Source organism: Astatotilapia calliptera, chromosome 19 (genome assembly GCF_900246225.1).
Source record: "Astatotilapia calliptera chromosome 19, fAstCal1.2, whole genome shotgun sequence".
In the NCBI taxonomy this organism is placed as follows: domain Eukaryota; kingdom Metazoa; phylum Chordata; class Actinopteri; order Cichliformes; family Cichlidae; genus Astatotilapia; species Astatotilapia calliptera.
The window spans coordinates 14,952,130-14,968,096 of record NC_039320.1 but is presented as its reverse complement, the minus strand read 5'-3'; the positions used below and the strand labels follow the sequence as shown (position 1 = coordinate 14,968,096).

Sequence of the window (15,967 nt, the reverse complement as noted above, 5' to 3'; positions counted from 1 at the left end):
CAGAGTGGTATTAAGGACAACAAACTTTTGGTTTGTTGGTTTGTGTTATATGGCATTCAAACTGTAGTCGACACCCAAAAATTTAATTGGCACCATGCTGCGTTTTATTGCTTAACTTCTGATACAGATTCTTTTTTCTTTTTAAAGTTAATACAAAACCAGACAAGAGGCTCACACATAACAAGCATGCCCATTTCCTCCCTCTGGAGTGCATAGTTTCTACACAGTCCACGTCCTCTGTGGGAAAAGTTGATCAACAAAGTGATGTCGTTAATCTTACCTAAGCTCTTGATATATATATTTTTTTTTCCTTAATGGGAACAAAGGTTGATTTGTTTTTCAGCTGCACTGTGGCTACACTGTCAGGTCATATTTGACACAATGGAGAACTACTCTGTTCTTTACTGTATCAAACTAGCAGGTAGTCTGTAAAGCCGTTGTGTCAAACAAGTCCTGACAGAACATCCAAAATGAACATTTCAGTTTCCTAATTACACTCATTCACATTACAAAGTTGGATTATTGCATGCAATACAAATCATTCATTATTCTGCTAAGACATGCATATTTTTCAAACCCATATATTAATGTTGCTAGATGTCTACTTGCTTATAAATTTTTGATTACAAATTCCAAGAAAGAGCATTACAGGGTTGTTAGAACAAAGTATCCAAGACAGGGTGGAGATGATGACGGTGCAAGTCAGTACATAGAGAGAGAAAGTGCTTTTCAAACAAGTGTCAAGTTCGCTCAGTGAGGCCTTTACAGTTACAGAATTACTTCAATATTTATTTCTAAATAAGAAGTGGGCTTTGAATGGATGTAAAAATGCTACGATTGAAGTTTAAAGCATCTCTCGTGTACTGATGTAATAACATGACGCTACAGCTGTTCTAGAATACACTTTGTTCTGCAGAAAATATCCTAAGCTTTCAGTGATAAATCCATAACTCCCCAATGAAAGAAGTGTAATCGACTGCATGAGCAAAAAATAAATAAAATAAAAACGGGTGAATATAACCCTTTCCATGTGATGCTACAGAAACCTTTAAAACACTTTCACCCGGGCACTAAACTCATGCATTATTGTAGGTTATTGCTTCTAAAACTCTAATCAAATACAATTTTATGGAATTAAATATAACACTCTGAATCCCAAAACTATGAGGTAATATGTACAATGTGATGTCATTGAGAGATCATTATTCTAGGACTAAAAGTCAATTTCAGATCCTTACCAATCAGATCCAAATCTAGGATTAAATTTAATCTCATTCCCAATAGAACATTTCTTCGTCACCATCACATGTGAGACTTGAGAGATTTTTGGCTTTTGCATATTAACTAATTCTTTTAATGCTTTATAGTGCATAAATAAAATAAGTTACTTATTTTAAGCATATATGCTATAGTAAATGACTTGTTTAAATACTTAACTTACCCTGATTGTGCCTTACATTAGTTGTATTTCGATTGCACAAACTAGCCATGTGATGAAAATGAGATTTTGCAGTAGAGTTTAGAGTAAAGCTGTGTCTCTATGCAGTGTATTTAAATGTACCTAAGTCTACCACCCTTTAACTTCGCTGAAATAGTTTCCAAAGTTTGGCGCTCCAGCTTAGCCTAGAAATCGATTTCACTATTCCTCATGAAGCAAGCATCACTACTGGTCATGCACGGCTACTATAATGTTGGCACCACAGTCCCGCTAAATAAGCTAATGCACATGAGTCTATACATATCTTAATGGAAGACATTGGTGATTTTGTTGCTTTCAAACAACTTGTCACTTGTTTATACAATATACAGTTTGGTCAACAACATGACAGTTAGGATAAAATATTGCACAAATCCCGGTAAAATGTGATTTTTTTTCCTTTGAAAAATCACAAACGTGAACAAAAGAAAGAAAATGCACAGAAGCAGCATGCATTCACTTGAGGAACAATTATGCATTTCATTAGATTACGTTACCATTATCATGAGAAGCTCTGACCAGCCTACTCTTTGCCACTTGTTTATGCTTTCAAATACATACCTGAATGCAGTTTAGATGCATGAACATCAACTGAGCTGCGAAGAATTTTTTTGTTCGGCTGATCCTAAAGAAACACCATAATGTCCGACAGACCAAGATGAGCTATCTACCTAAAGAAAAAGCTACACTAGATTAAAATAAACAAGCAGGACTTTGTTTGATTCCATTGGGTGGATCTCTAAATTAAATGTAAAGCTTCTTCTAGGAGTAATTTCACTAATCTCTGAAATCTGAGATAATTACCTGGGTAATTCAGTGGGAAACTGTCATTTTCTTCCTCAAGTGACTGCATTTTACTTCTGTTAAAATAAAAAAATAAAGAAAAAGAAAAATGAGACCAGGTTTTTGGATGAGATAAAGCATGTTTGATAAAGAAAATCTGATTGCATCTTCTCACAATTCCTTAAAAGAAATCAAAACTGAAAATCTATCTCAACCTGAATGTCCCATTATACACGCCCTACATGCAGGAGGGGGGGAAAAAACCTCCCAGCAATTTACATGGGAAAAAACTAAATAAAAACATGTTAAATTGAAAATTTAAATTGAAAGAGACCAGATGAAGGAAAACTGAATCAGAATGCTTCAGGAGACAAATCTGAAATAATACAAGTTGCCAGATTTCTACGTAAAGGACTCAACATTAAAAGGAAAACTTCCCAATTTTATCTCTATGTGCTATTTGTAAAGAAACACCTGCCGACCTGACAAAGGAGAGCACAATACAATGCAAAACAGATGCATAGGAGACTACAGTTTGAGTGGTTCAGTGGTTTTTTGTTTTTGTTTTACCCAAAATGAGTGAAAGTGTGCATCGTGTGCTTGTGTGCTGCTCAGTCTTCTCCCATTTACAACCTCACTTTTTGACCCCCAGAAACAAAACTAATCATCCAACATTATACAACTTTCTGTGGCACTTGACAGCCTTTTAGCTAATTCACCACTCTCCTCGTCCATGCTGTTGGACTTCCCATGGCAATGAGGTAGAGCAAAAAACAAAACATTAACACACCCAATGAGTCTAATGAAAATCACAGGCCTTGATCTTTGCTACAGTATCTTGTGTCTTTTGCTATGTTTCCCAGAAAATTGGGAGCAGTTACTTTGTTCTTTATCAAACTGTTTTTTGTAACTGTGGTGAAGTAATTTTTTCCTTTCTTACTATTTGGGAAGTAGAGACTATGTTTACATGCAGCCTGACGAGAATGTCACGCGTATTTCTAAAGGACTTTCAGGCAGACAAAATAATACTAGGCTACATGTAGGCATAAGCAGTGTGCATCATGTAAGTCCGACCGCCCAAAATTTCAACAGATGGTGTTCACTGATGATCCGTGGGATGCTGTGGAGGAGAAGTGGTTAATGTCCCAGCAGGAAGGAGAGCACCAGTGTCCCAGAAGCCCAAATGAGGTCATCTTGATAGTGTCCGTTTACCTCCAAATGTCTTGGTGGTGGCGGATGTTACATGTTGGTGTTGCTGGGGTAAATTTGCAAAGCAATATCACTTGCAGAGGATTCATGACTCCATTAAATGACGGTTTATTCCTAAAATAACAATTCACATGTTACCTTCATAGAAGAAATATGACCATTATTCATAATTATACTCAGCACATTCTCTCATTGCATTTGGAACAATTAGATATGCAGTGATGTACAAAAATCTTAAGCCATTCTTGATTTCTTTATATTTTATCTCAGCAAATGGTAAATATTCAATATTGAAGTAAATTCAAAACTCTTCTTTGGATGTTCACTGCCTTTGTTTTGTTCTGTCCCAAAAATCTGTTTTATTTTCTCTAAGCTGTCTGTTATGTGTAAACAGAAGAACACAGGTCATCCCTTGAGCTAAGTGCCTTTTTTGTGCTTCAATGACGAGGTGATTATTAAATGGCTTAAACACTTAAACAAATAAATGAAATATCATGACTGGATTGAAAATGAGTGAAAAAGCAGCCAATGTCAACCCCCCAAAAGAAACATCAAACAAGGGAAACAAGGAGGGAGAGAAAGCCTGAAGCCACTTTGAAAAATAATAATAATTTAGGTTGACTCCGTGGAAAAAAAATTCATAGAAATGAAGGGTGGCTCAAGAGTTTTACACAGTACTGCATAATGAATGCATTATATAATGCTGCAATCGATTCTGCTCCTTAAGTTAATTTATTCGATTACGAATCATTTCAGCTTTAAACAGAGATTACAGTAGAATCTTATGGTGCTTAATGGACACAGTGTCATTTAATGCAGACAAACAATTTTCGATGGTGTGACTTTCGGTTAATGTACAGACGACTCCTTAAAATAACTCAAATAACACAACGTAGAAGTCCGCTGGCATGCAATTGTCATCAGTTTTCAAAAAGTGAAGACAGAGGTTTAAGTAAAAGCTGACCGAAGCACTGACCTTGATGCGAGTTAGACCGAAAGGATGCAGAGATATTTCCTCTGTGGTCTGAGCTGCAGTTGCACACAATGGTAAACAAAAGCCGTGGGGAGGAGAGGGGGTTTCTTCCGCTACCAGGACACATTTCGGACTCCCAAACGAACGACTGTCTGATTTATCTTACTAAGAGAAACCGCAGCGGTGAAGAAATAAAGTTCTGGACCCTCTTCTTTCCCCGGTTACCACAAACGAGGAGAGAAGAAGGTCCTGTCGTCCTGTTCTGCTGAACACCTCCGCTCTACGCCATTTTCGCTCCGCTACTACGAGCTAACGGGAAAAGGATTGCGCTGGATGGCTGTCAATCAACATTAAACCCGCCCCGGAAGTTGTTCTTCTTGTGTCCTGAACATGGAACGCTTCACTGCCGCTAACTGGGTCACCCAAAAAACTTGAAAATAATCCATACAAACAATAATAATAAAAAAATATGTTGGTTGTGTGAATTACATTTGCCCCAAAGACAAAATACTAAAATTCAAACCTATTTAATATAACAAATAATTAACACAGAAAAAGGGATATGCGGTTAATCTTCGGAAAGTACCAAACTCACAAATTTATTTACTCTAGTTTTTCACAACGTTTAAAAAGGAAACTGCGTATTACATTAAAACCATATCTGAATTCAAAAATAATAAATCTCAGTATATTTCTTATTTATTTTATTGCTATCGCCGTTGACTCCGTTAATGACTACCAGTGTTAATTGTATTTGCCAATATTTACGATTTTTTAAACTCCTTGAATGCCACATGTCATATCTAACATCTAAAATAGTTACAAATCCACGGTTCATTTTGTTTATACATGTTTTTTGTTGTTGTTTTTTACGATTGTTAAACCACTTTTACTAGAACAGTAATCATGCACTGCTTGTGGTGTTCCTTCTGACTAGAGTGTCACGCTAACCAATGCGACAATATTACCCATAATTCCAAAATAAGACAAGGTAAAGTTTCCTTCCTTTATTTACATAAATACACTTGTCCTTGACTCCCACAGTGCATTACACTCCACAACTTGCTTCTGTTTTTGAGAAAACACCAATATTAGCACTTATTGCAACCTTGTTACCGTGCATACTGAAATCAACTTTATAAAAACACGTTAAAAACATATAAAATACTGTTAAGTAAAATTTCTTAAAATGTAACCATGTCACCATATCATTTTCAATAAAAGTAAGCAAAAATATTTTTATTAGCTCACAAAAGGGTTTAATCTGTTGCCTTTATGATAAATGTATTCATTATATTGATAGTGTATTTAAGCATATATTTGAAAATAAATACAGAAATTACTGAGGGAAAACATGTGACTATTAAAAACTTGGGCAAGGATGTCAAAAGTTGCTTGAATGAGTGAAAATTCTCTATTAAGGTGATTTTTCAGGTTCTAGGGCATTGGTAACAGGGTTGAGTGTTGTTTAAACCATAGCTGCTTCCCACCAGCCAGACAAGAGAAATGGCGGCCTTGTGCTAAATGTAAAGGTACAGTGCTTTTACAAATTACAATTTTCAAAGACCACCATCCAGAGCTTTATTATTAGCAGAAAGCAAGAATAAAGCGTGTTATTATGTTTTGATTGAGATGATTCAAATTTCCACATAATCACTGTCTCTCCTATTCAGGGCCTTAGTGCACTATAGCAAGTCTAAAACTCAGCAGGTGATTATTATTTATGAATATCTGCTGTGTGCCCGCATCAGTGTAACATGATGATCTGTTTCCTGTGTCAACTGTTGATTAGCTTTGTGGGGGCAGTGATCTGATAAATGTCACCTTTAACATTTCCAGAATCCTCCCATAGATTTTTATGGAAGATTTTTGATATTTCTGGGCCATCCACTTATAACTGGCTGCTTTAACTCCTCTCCCTTTGAGGTTCCACAGATAATACAATTTTCTTCTAAATGGGAGATCTGTGCCCACGGTTGCTGAGATGACCGTATTAAGAATACCAAGCGTAAGCAGTCCAAAGTCTAAGAGTTTGTTAACATGGGATCACTTTGTACACACTGACCTCATCATGTGGAAATCTGGATATGGTTAGTATCCACAGTTCTAACAGTATGTCACACAGAAAAAGAAGGAAAACCATGATAGGTCCACTTTATATCCCTATAAATATAGTAAGTATATCTACAGTATATTATTTGTCACTGTTGTCATTGTTATCAGCCAAATATTTAATCCAAGAAATCAACATTAACATATGAAGTTGTAGTCTGTTATATTCTAATTTTATCACACTCTACAATTTTTTAATTCCTAAAGAATAAATAAATAAAATTGCCAAGCTGGATGTAAACTGTGAGTAGCACAAAAAAGTGTCATAAGAACATCCCAATAAATGAGACAAAGAAGCATGGCACTTATTTTTATTCAAATCAAATTCCTGAATCACTTTGATAATACCTCGACCAACATCACATAACGTGATTCACATCTGACTGATGATCACAGAATGATTGATAAAATGGTTGAGCTGTGTTTCCTGCACTGGAGGGTGCTCTAGTAATGACTTCACAGACTCACATTAAAGATTTAAAAGGGGTCATGCACAGTGACATGTCCCAAAAAAAATAATAAGCCCAATGCATCAGGCGCTGGTCAGTGAGGAAAGACATTCTAAGAAATACAGAGCAGAGGAGAAATCAGCATTTTTCCTTAGCTGCAGGGAAACTGATCAAATGAGTAAAAGCACAGTATGTTATCTTTGCCTGCTCTAAGTCTACAGACTAGCTGATCCCACAGCCCAATTTCCAAAACAGTACTTATAGCAAGGCCTTCTTTAAGTCTTAAAGCCTTTGAGGGCTGGTCCAGGTGGCAGATACTTTTTGAGGATATCAAAAAACCTGCTGTGAAAGTCTCACATACTGATGAGACACCAGCATTTTTGAAATCTCCATGCCACCGTTCTCACCTCTAATTGAGTGAGGCACTCCAGTGGCTCCAACAGGCCCATAATTTGAGTCTACAGGTAGCAGTTGATCCACGGTGTAGTGGTTTACACATTCATCTAACAAATGAGATTCCAGGGTTTGATCCCAGTCGTGAAGGGCATCCGGCTTAAAAACTGCCAACATCAAACATGTGGTCCTACCCACTGTAAATACGGGAGCAGCTAAAAGTAGCTTTAGATTCTACTGGCAGCAGCTCTGTTAATTATATGAAACCGTACACAAACATGGCCATGGGTTACTGTTTAGCTAATAACTTACAAAGGGGAACCAGACACTTCAGTGAATTACACAAGAACCTGAGGAACAGGTCAGTCCGATTTTGCTTCAAGAGACAAACTCGGATTGGCTGGTCTGGCTCGCTCAAAGGAAACAATTCACAACAGATGGCATTAAAACACTGACATTTTGAAGTGGAATCACACAATTTTGAATCTTTGCATATTTATATGGACAAAGATGCAGCATGGGCTAAATATCAGTGGAGCAGCATAAATAAACTTATAAACTTACCTACTGCGATAGCAAAAAGTTAATCTGCCACGCTATAAATATTTAAATGTTCATGTGAAAAATGAACAGAAGTGGTAATAACTACGATCCTCTAAAAAGTTTCCTAATAAAGAATGTATCATTACTGGGGAAAAAAATACATAGTGACATTGCATAAAACAACCCAAGGCACGCAACGTTTCCCTTTGTTTACAGAGCAGTGCAAAGGCCGAAACTCAAGATTTATTATGGTATCCACCCAATGCTTGGCCTGAAGGACTGAACCCATAGCGTGGGCCACAGCAGCTCGTTGAGCAGCCGGATGAGATTGTGTCTTGAAATCAACGGACATGTTCAAGCGCTACTCTAAATAGAATTACAAAAAAAAAAAAAATGATAACAATAATGAAACTTTAGTGCAGGAACCGGATGCTCATCTTCTGTTCCACATCCACCTTTTCCAAGACCTGCGAATAAACAAACAAAAACAAGAAAAGTTTATACTACAGAAAAATGTGCTGCTCTAAAGTTTACATTTGCGGCTGGGCCTTAAAAGAACATCTGTTTTAAATCAATCCCAAAAACAAGTCAAAGCTCTCCTGCCATTTCAGTTAACCATCACCCCTGTCCTGGGTGCTGGTTCACCCATTACACCACTACGACTTCAGTCCCACACAAACTATTTAAATCTCAATGTTACACAGTGTGACATTTTTGTCCAGCTACCCCATAAAACACCTTTAACTGTCACTATAAGCTGAAAATAGCACATTATATATTAACTAAAACAAGTCTTTAGAAGAGTTAGAGGTTGAGACAGTTTAACTTACTTGTAAATGTCCACACAAATCAAACTGTGAAAACCAAGGCCTGAATTAACTGGGATTATTTCATCCTCATCCTCTCTTAATAACTAACATAGATACACAATCAAATTTTTGTCCTCTGGAAAACCATGCTCTGCTATGCAAAATGCATGCTTGATAGATATATATATTTCCTTCTTTTCTGTGGTTAGGCTTGGGTTCTAGTTTGTGTACCACTGAGGCCTCAGATGCTAAAAATATACCTGCACATGGTAGTGGTCAGTTTTTAATTAAAAAGAATCCTTCAAACAGCATCTGTTATGTCATTTTAAGTTTAGCAGCAATGCTTCAGTGGTTAACTTAAAAAGGAAACCACATAACAGTACAAATATGTATGTTGACCACAAAGCTTGCCTTAATAAACTCATTGAAGGAAATGCAGCTATCTCCGTTTGTGTCAGCCTCCTGGATGGTCCTATCAGCAATGCTGCCGAGTTGTTCATCTGAAATGTTAACTCCAACCATCATCCGCAAGACCTGGAACAAACCAGCAAAATCTATTTTTAAGAGTCACCAAATAACAAGGTGACGTATATTTTTGCAAGATCACACAAGATCATTTGTAGCTATTTTGGTTCATTGGCCAAGCCACACTTGACTAGGAAATACATGATAATAACTGATGGTGCACGCATAATGAGTGAAAAACGAGTGCACAAATAGTACATTTAGCCCTACAGGTTCATGCATTACACAAAGCAGGTGACACAGTGAAATGTTTTGCGCAAAACAAGAGGTGTGGCTGAGTCATTAACCCTGAGCTTATAGCAATTACAGGTCAGAGAATGTCACTGAGCTTGACCCGCTTTAAAGCGGGACGACAAATAACACAGAGGGAGTGCAAAGGAAGCCAAAATACAGGATATTAGACTGTCTGGGAAGGATCAGCCTGTAGTTAAGGTGAGATATCACATCATTATCAGCACAAGGGCAAAGTCTTCTTTGATGGTGAAATCCTCCTCTCTGTAAAACACTTTAAAACAAATGTGGTGCAATAGCACTTGTTCATTTGTCAAACATACAGTCTGTAGATATAAATTTACAGAAATAATAACTGATATTCACCGAAAGGAAAAGTAGCAACTGAAAAGGTCTTACATTCTGTAATGTACAAGCAAGAAGGTAGGTATGAAATCATATCCAGACTTTATGAGGGCTTCCAAGAGGCCTCGGATGCAAACAGCCACCATATTAAAGACATATGAGAATTTGAAGTCAAAATAGTTCTATCTACAGGGGACTGGGATTAAAATGACACAAATCTCAACCCAAATACTGTTTCACGTACTTGGAGTGGATCCGATTAGAAAAATGTTGACTTTTATTTTATTACTCCTACCATAAAAGACACCAAAGAGTAGGAACAAAGTGCTGGAGGTTATACGGACTAACAGTAGCTAATCATTACCATTAATTGCGTTCTGAGTATCTATCTGGGAACATTTGAGCACAGAACATTCAAGCTAAAGAAGACAAATACAAATAAAAATACATGGAAAGCAAAAGCGAAATAAAGATGTGGTTACACGCTGAAGGCTGGCTCAAAATCATTTATGAAATCTACGTAAAGGAAGGAGTCATTTGCTCACATTTACAGCAGGATGAATTTATGGAATTGTGGTTAAAATTGATTGCATTCATCACCTCATTTAGATCAGATTTAGCCTAAGTGGAAGTCACAAATTATCTTTCACCGAGAGAAAAACAAAAAAAAAATCAACTTAAAACTTGTGTGTGAACTGCAACAAGAATAGAGAAGAGAGGGAAGTTTGACATCCTTCTGTTCTGATGTATTCTAGTGAAATTATACAGAAAAGTAAGTTAATATGACATAGAGGTTTCTTATAAATGTTACAGTTTTTGCTATATTAACAGACGACAATCCCATGCATGTAAAATTTAACCTGTATGCTGATGTTTTTATTTGGGAAATTACAATTTGACCTCGGAAAAATGATACATGACGTCTCAACTAAAGAATGACAACACAGGGCTGACTGAACTTCTGATAAATGGGTGTAGAATTAGAGATATTAATTTTTCTTGTAAGCCCCACAGTTGCCAAAAGACTCTGTAATGTTTAAACACACTAATTATTCACTGTGTGACATACTGTGTGAACCACAAACTACATGATGACTCCAAGTCAATCCACTCACCTGCAGGAGCTCATCTCGGGAGATCTTGTCATCTCTGTCCAGGTCATACAGACGGAAAGCAACTGAATAGAAAGAAACAGGTAAGTCACATACTCTTAAACCGACGCCAAGATGATACCAGTTACACCCCAACACTCACAAAGCAGCTTGTTTGTCCTGCTGTTCAGGGGCTCTGTAGCTGGGTTCTTGTTCTTCTCATTGTCTTCGATTGGTCTGAAGTGAGCCAGGGTCCGCATGAAACCCCGGAAATTTACCTGGTCCTCTCTAAAAATCACAAGCACGAAATATCTACTATAACTCTCTGGAAAGTTCAGTCAGATTACCTTTGTGCTCAAATGCGTATTGTGGACACCACAATGAGCTAGTAACCTAACACCAACATGCAGATTGGAATGGTTTCTACATAAAGTTGTTTAAAACAAACAGGCCAAAACCAGAGAAGCCAGAATCCGTCTGAAACCATTAAAACACAGAGCTGCAATTACAACGCCTACACATGTGACCTTTTAGAATTTTAATGATATATCTAAAGACATCTGTTTGGGGTTTTTTTCCCTCCCACAGTGATGAAAACATCCAAATAACTGTCAAGTATACAACTCAAAACCCCATTTGATTTACTTCCACGCAGACTTGGCAGTAAGGACTGAGCTTCTCCAGCCTGCAGTCAGGAAACCACAACTGAAAGCCTGGTCCAGCTTTGTGGCGATGGTGCTGGTGACTCAATTTTATAGTAGTGCAAAAACAAGCTATCCAAACTACTGCAGAGCAATAACACAGACTACTCACCCCTCAGGAAAGAATGCATTGATGATTCTATCTCCCAGAGGGTTGATGGCCAACTCGGGGATTCTCTGGAAATCTTCTCGACTGTAAAAATAAGGAGACGTGATCAAAGTTAAATTCTAAACTCAGTATGTTTTAACTGTTCATTTTTACCTAACAATTCACCAGTCTTATACTGAGAGTTGATGAGCTTTACTAAGACATGACACATAGCAAAACTTATGAGGTCATGTGATGAGTGATATATGACATAAATCATCATTTGTTTATTAGAACAAAAAAAAAAAATTGTTAAAATCATTGTTCAGATTTGTTACACACTGAAAAATTTTCTTACTCCAGTTGGTTGGACTAGAAACAAATCTGTGAAATCTCACTGTTGTGAAAACTAATGAAACGATAAGGAAGTCACACTGAACAAACGTGACTTCTACTGTGACTGGAAGCACTTGAGCAAGGAAAAAAAAAAAAAAGTATAGCCAGGAACTTATTATCTGTAAACACAACATCTTTCATATATCCAAGTTGAATGAAACCAAACAGAGTTGTGTGTGTGTGTATGTATGGGGGGGGGGGGGGGGGGGGGGGGGGGGGGTCCGTCTGCCCTTGAGAAACTGACTGTCCTTTCCCCTTCAAGGAATCATTTTCAAATAGCCAAAGGGCCATCAAATTTAAATTTTAGCTGCTTAATGATTACCAGTCTCTTCACCTATCAGTTAAGACAGAATCTGAACCAGATGAATAGTCAGTGACAGGAGAAAGATTCATTACATGATTTCATCACTGAAATGAGACAGATCTCACATTGCCCACCTTTATCTCAGCACAACACTTTGTCTTAGACCTAATTTATTAATATAAATACCACATTCAGAGAGGCAAATTTGGTAAAACAAAAAAATATATATATATATATATATATACACACTGTAAGATTTTCTCAATTTAAATACCCTTTGAGGTGTGTTCATTCTCAAGTCAACCAGAAAACTTAACTGCTTAGGTGACCTCTATAACGGTGTCCTTGTAGTGTGGGCTGGTAAAGGAACAAAACAAATGAGGTGCAGCTTGTGGCTCCTGTTTATGTTTTTGCTCACCTGAGGGTGCCGTTTTCCCCTTTATCCAGGCTGGTGAAACGGCTGTACAGGCGAGTGATCTGACTGTGGGAAACTGCGGCGACAAAGATTTTGACTATCAGATGAGCCAAAGATAGCTGATACACAACTGAATCCACAATAACCCCTCACCGATATAATGCAACAGATTAAACTAGCAAAATATAGAGAGTCAATGAGTACAGCCTCAATCAGAAAAAGCATTCAGCCAAAATGCATCTCAATATGAGAGTACAGCAATCAACTAGCTAATGTCCAAGAGGTTTTGTCTTCACACAAGGACTAAACTCTAAACTCTGAGCTCAACTTACAGCCAGTTTCCTTCTTAATTTCTTCAATTTCCTCTTCTCTGAGTAATCTGGACGCTCTGGATCCCATGGTGAGATTTTTTTTTTTTTTTTTTAGATGTTAACGGAGGTCGAGATGATTCTTGCGCAAGCTCTCCAAGAGTCTCTATTAAAGTTAGCAAACAAGCTAACTAACCGAGCTAAAAAGGCTGCTATGTTCGGTTAAAAGGAACGCAGCTGGTGTTGAATCTAGAAATCTGCTGTTTATCTTCCTGCCGATGTAACGCAGCTGTAAGTCTGTCTGCTGCTACTGCTTTTCTCCGGCACACAGCGACGTTTTGACGTTACCAAGACGGGTTTCGGTGAGGTTATCTTCCTGGTTTATGGAGGAGGCGGGGTTAGGGAGGCCGCCTCCCCGTTGGGCCGTTCTCACCGGGGTTAGGTGGCAGACTTGATGCCTGCCTAAAAATGTCAAAAACGGCGATGTGTTTATACACAGCGGTGTATAAACAATAATTACAGTTTTAAAGCTTAACAATTATAATTAAAACTAATAATGGACAGGACAGAGCTGGATATATAAATGCTTTTAAAAATTGTATAATTTGTGGAAAATGTCGACAGGTTTATTTTCTGGCTGAAGTAAGAACTAGTAAATAAATAGATAAAAATAAAAATAGTTTCAACTTTTAACAGTTCCAGATAAACACACGCAAAGTGGATATCACTTCCATTATACATTATACTATACCATTTTTAAACAAAGTTCACTATGGCTCATAAAATTAAAACAAACAAATAATAATGATACTACTACTACTAATAATAATAATAATACTAATAATAATACGAAGAAGAAGAAGAAAATAATTTCAAGTTACGTTTCTCAAAATTTGAACTTTTCAACATACTTCCACATACTTTTTTGTATGATGAAATTTTGAATACCTTACTTTAAATTTAAAGCTATCAAATCAAAAATTTAAGAGGCCTGAAAAGAAGAAGTCCGATTTTTCAGGTCAGTACCCACAAACCTGGGCATTCTTCATAAATCAAATTGGGGTTTTTTATATCTCCCACAAATAACAAATAAATAAATAGACATGTACATACATACTGATGATAATTCCAATGCAGAGCTTATACAGAGACATACACTGCTGTTCAAAATGAAGGACTCAACCACCATTTCTTTCAGTTTTGCTACCAAGGATCCAGATGTTCTTCTAAGTTTTGTGTTACGCACATAACATCGACCTGGGAATCATTCAAGCATAAAAAGAAGAAATGAACCAGTGTTATGTCTACACATAACAGACAACAGAAACTGTTTTAATTTTTTCTTTTGCCACTTTGTAATCATCAGCCTGTCACAAAAACACATAATTTGTTCCTGCTCCTTAGCTGAATGAAAAATCCTGAATTAACCAACTGTAAGGGGGAGGGGGGAGAGAGAAAAAAAGGTTTGCACCAACAAGGCGATTCTAAAAACTTAGCAAATCTCAAGAAATTGGACAACTGGAGGATAAATAAAGAGTGATTGCGTGTGTGTGTATTATGTGCAAGTGTTGTTGAGAGTGTGCATATGAGAAAGGATGACTCACGACTACAGATCTACCTTTGAGTAAGTAAGGTGAACCTGAAGATTTGTCTGCCCTAAAAAAAAAAAAAAAACTATCTCCAGCACATGTCTGGAATGCATTTCATCCAGCGGTCATGAAGATCTTATCAAAATGGGTGGAATCATCATCTTGACGCAGAATAGAGAACAAAAGCAGAGGTTTGGGTGTCCTTCAAGAGGCCTGGAGAACTATTCATCCTGAAGACTACTTAAAGAAATTACAAAAAGCTTGCCTAAGACGGTTCAGGCTGTTATGAAGAATAAAGGTGGTCATACCGAATATTGAAGTTTAATCTCGTTAAAACTCTGCCTGATTTACTGTATTTCCACGAATGTTTGCACATCTTTAAATAAACTGCTGCCCCTTATTTTTCACATTTCCACGCAAAAGAAAGCCGTAAGTGACACAAGGGTTTCACACAAGCATATCAATAACAACAAATACGGGGGCTGAGAAATATAGTCAGTCAAAAATTAAAGAACCCAAACCGAGTATAATTTTAATTTTAACATGTAAGTAAAGATTTCACCACTAGATGGAGCAATTTTATAGTTTTTCCGTCACACTAGTTCATTCAGTTTTAAGGGTTTCGTGTTATGTTCAAAACTCAAAGTATACTTAGAATGACATTATCTTTGATGTGTTATAAATAATATCAATAAATAACAATAAACAGCACTTCCGGAGGAGCTAACTGGAAGGTAATTAGCTCTTCCTAATTTGAGGTAATCAGCTCTCTTCTTCCTGGAATCAATCTCTTTCGTTTTCTAAATTATAATTTTTAAATTATCACAGTTTAAACATATGTTTAAATATATATACATAGGTTCAAAAATTCTTCTCAAAATGAGAACTTGTCAACTAGACTTAAAAAGCACTGATATTTATAACAACAGTCTCCACTGAACTCTGGAGAGACAAAAAATAGTAAAGGAAATGTGACTTCATTAGGTTCAAGTGTTCGACTGTTTGTTTTTTAGGCAAAATCACTAATCAGCCAATCTCATGGCCTCAACTCAGTGCTTGTAGGCATATATGGTCAAGATGACCTGCTCAAACTGTTCAAACTGAGCTTCAAAATGGGAAAGAAGGTAAATTAGGTGAATTTGAAAGTGGTATGGTTGGTACCAGATGGGCTGGTTTGAGTATTTCAGAAACTGCTGATCGGCTGGGATTTTCTCACACAACCATGT

General features: G+C 37.0%; 1 protein-coding gene and 1 long non-coding RNA gene across 2 annotated transcripts; both read right to left on the bottom strand.

Moving 5' to 3' along the window:
- Nucleotides 1–81: 81 nt before the first annotated feature.
- Nucleotides 82–4,772, bottom strand: LOC113012134 (uncharacterized). The gene is made up of 2 exons (XR_003270654.1): nucleotides 4,446–4,772; nucleotides 82–3,583 (listed from the first exon to the last, which is right to left on the bottom strand). It is a non-coding gene; the product is annotated as an uncharacterized LOC113012134 (long non-coding RNA).
- Nucleotides 4,773–6,848: 2,076 nt separating this feature from the next.
- chp1 (calcineurin-like EF-hand protein 1) lies at nucleotides 6,849–13,569 on the bottom strand. Its single transcript, XM_026152631.1, has 7 exons — nucleotides 13,177–13,569; nucleotides 12,848–12,920; nucleotides 11,754–11,834; nucleotides 11,104–11,228; nucleotides 10,965–11,026; nucleotides 9,160–9,282; nucleotides 6,849–8,406 (listed from the first exon to the last, which is right to left on the bottom strand). The coding sequence occupies exons 1-7, from the start codon at nucleotides 13,241–13,243 to the stop codon at nucleotides 8,353–8,355; spliced, it is 585 nt and encodes a 194-aa protein (XP_026008416.1). The 5' UTR covers nucleotides 13,244–13,569; the 3' UTR covers nucleotides 6,849–8,352.
- Nucleotides 13,570–15,967: the final 2,398 nt, after the last annotated feature.

Excerpts from the sequence above, each read along its gene's own strand:
- chp1 (XM_026152631.1), bottom strand. The coding sequence starts at position 13,243 with ATGGGATCCAGAGCGTCCAGATTACTCAGAGAAGAGGAAATTGAAGAA. Across the intron at positions 12,921-13,176 it reads AATTAAGAAGGAAACTGGCT|TTTCCCACAGTCAGATCACT; the intron begins GTAAGTTGAGCT and ends TTGTCGCCGCAG. Across the intron at positions 11,835-12,847 it reads GGGGAAAACGGCACCCTCAG|TCGAGAAGATTTCCAGAGAA; the intron begins GTGAGCAAAAAC and ends TTATTTTTACAG.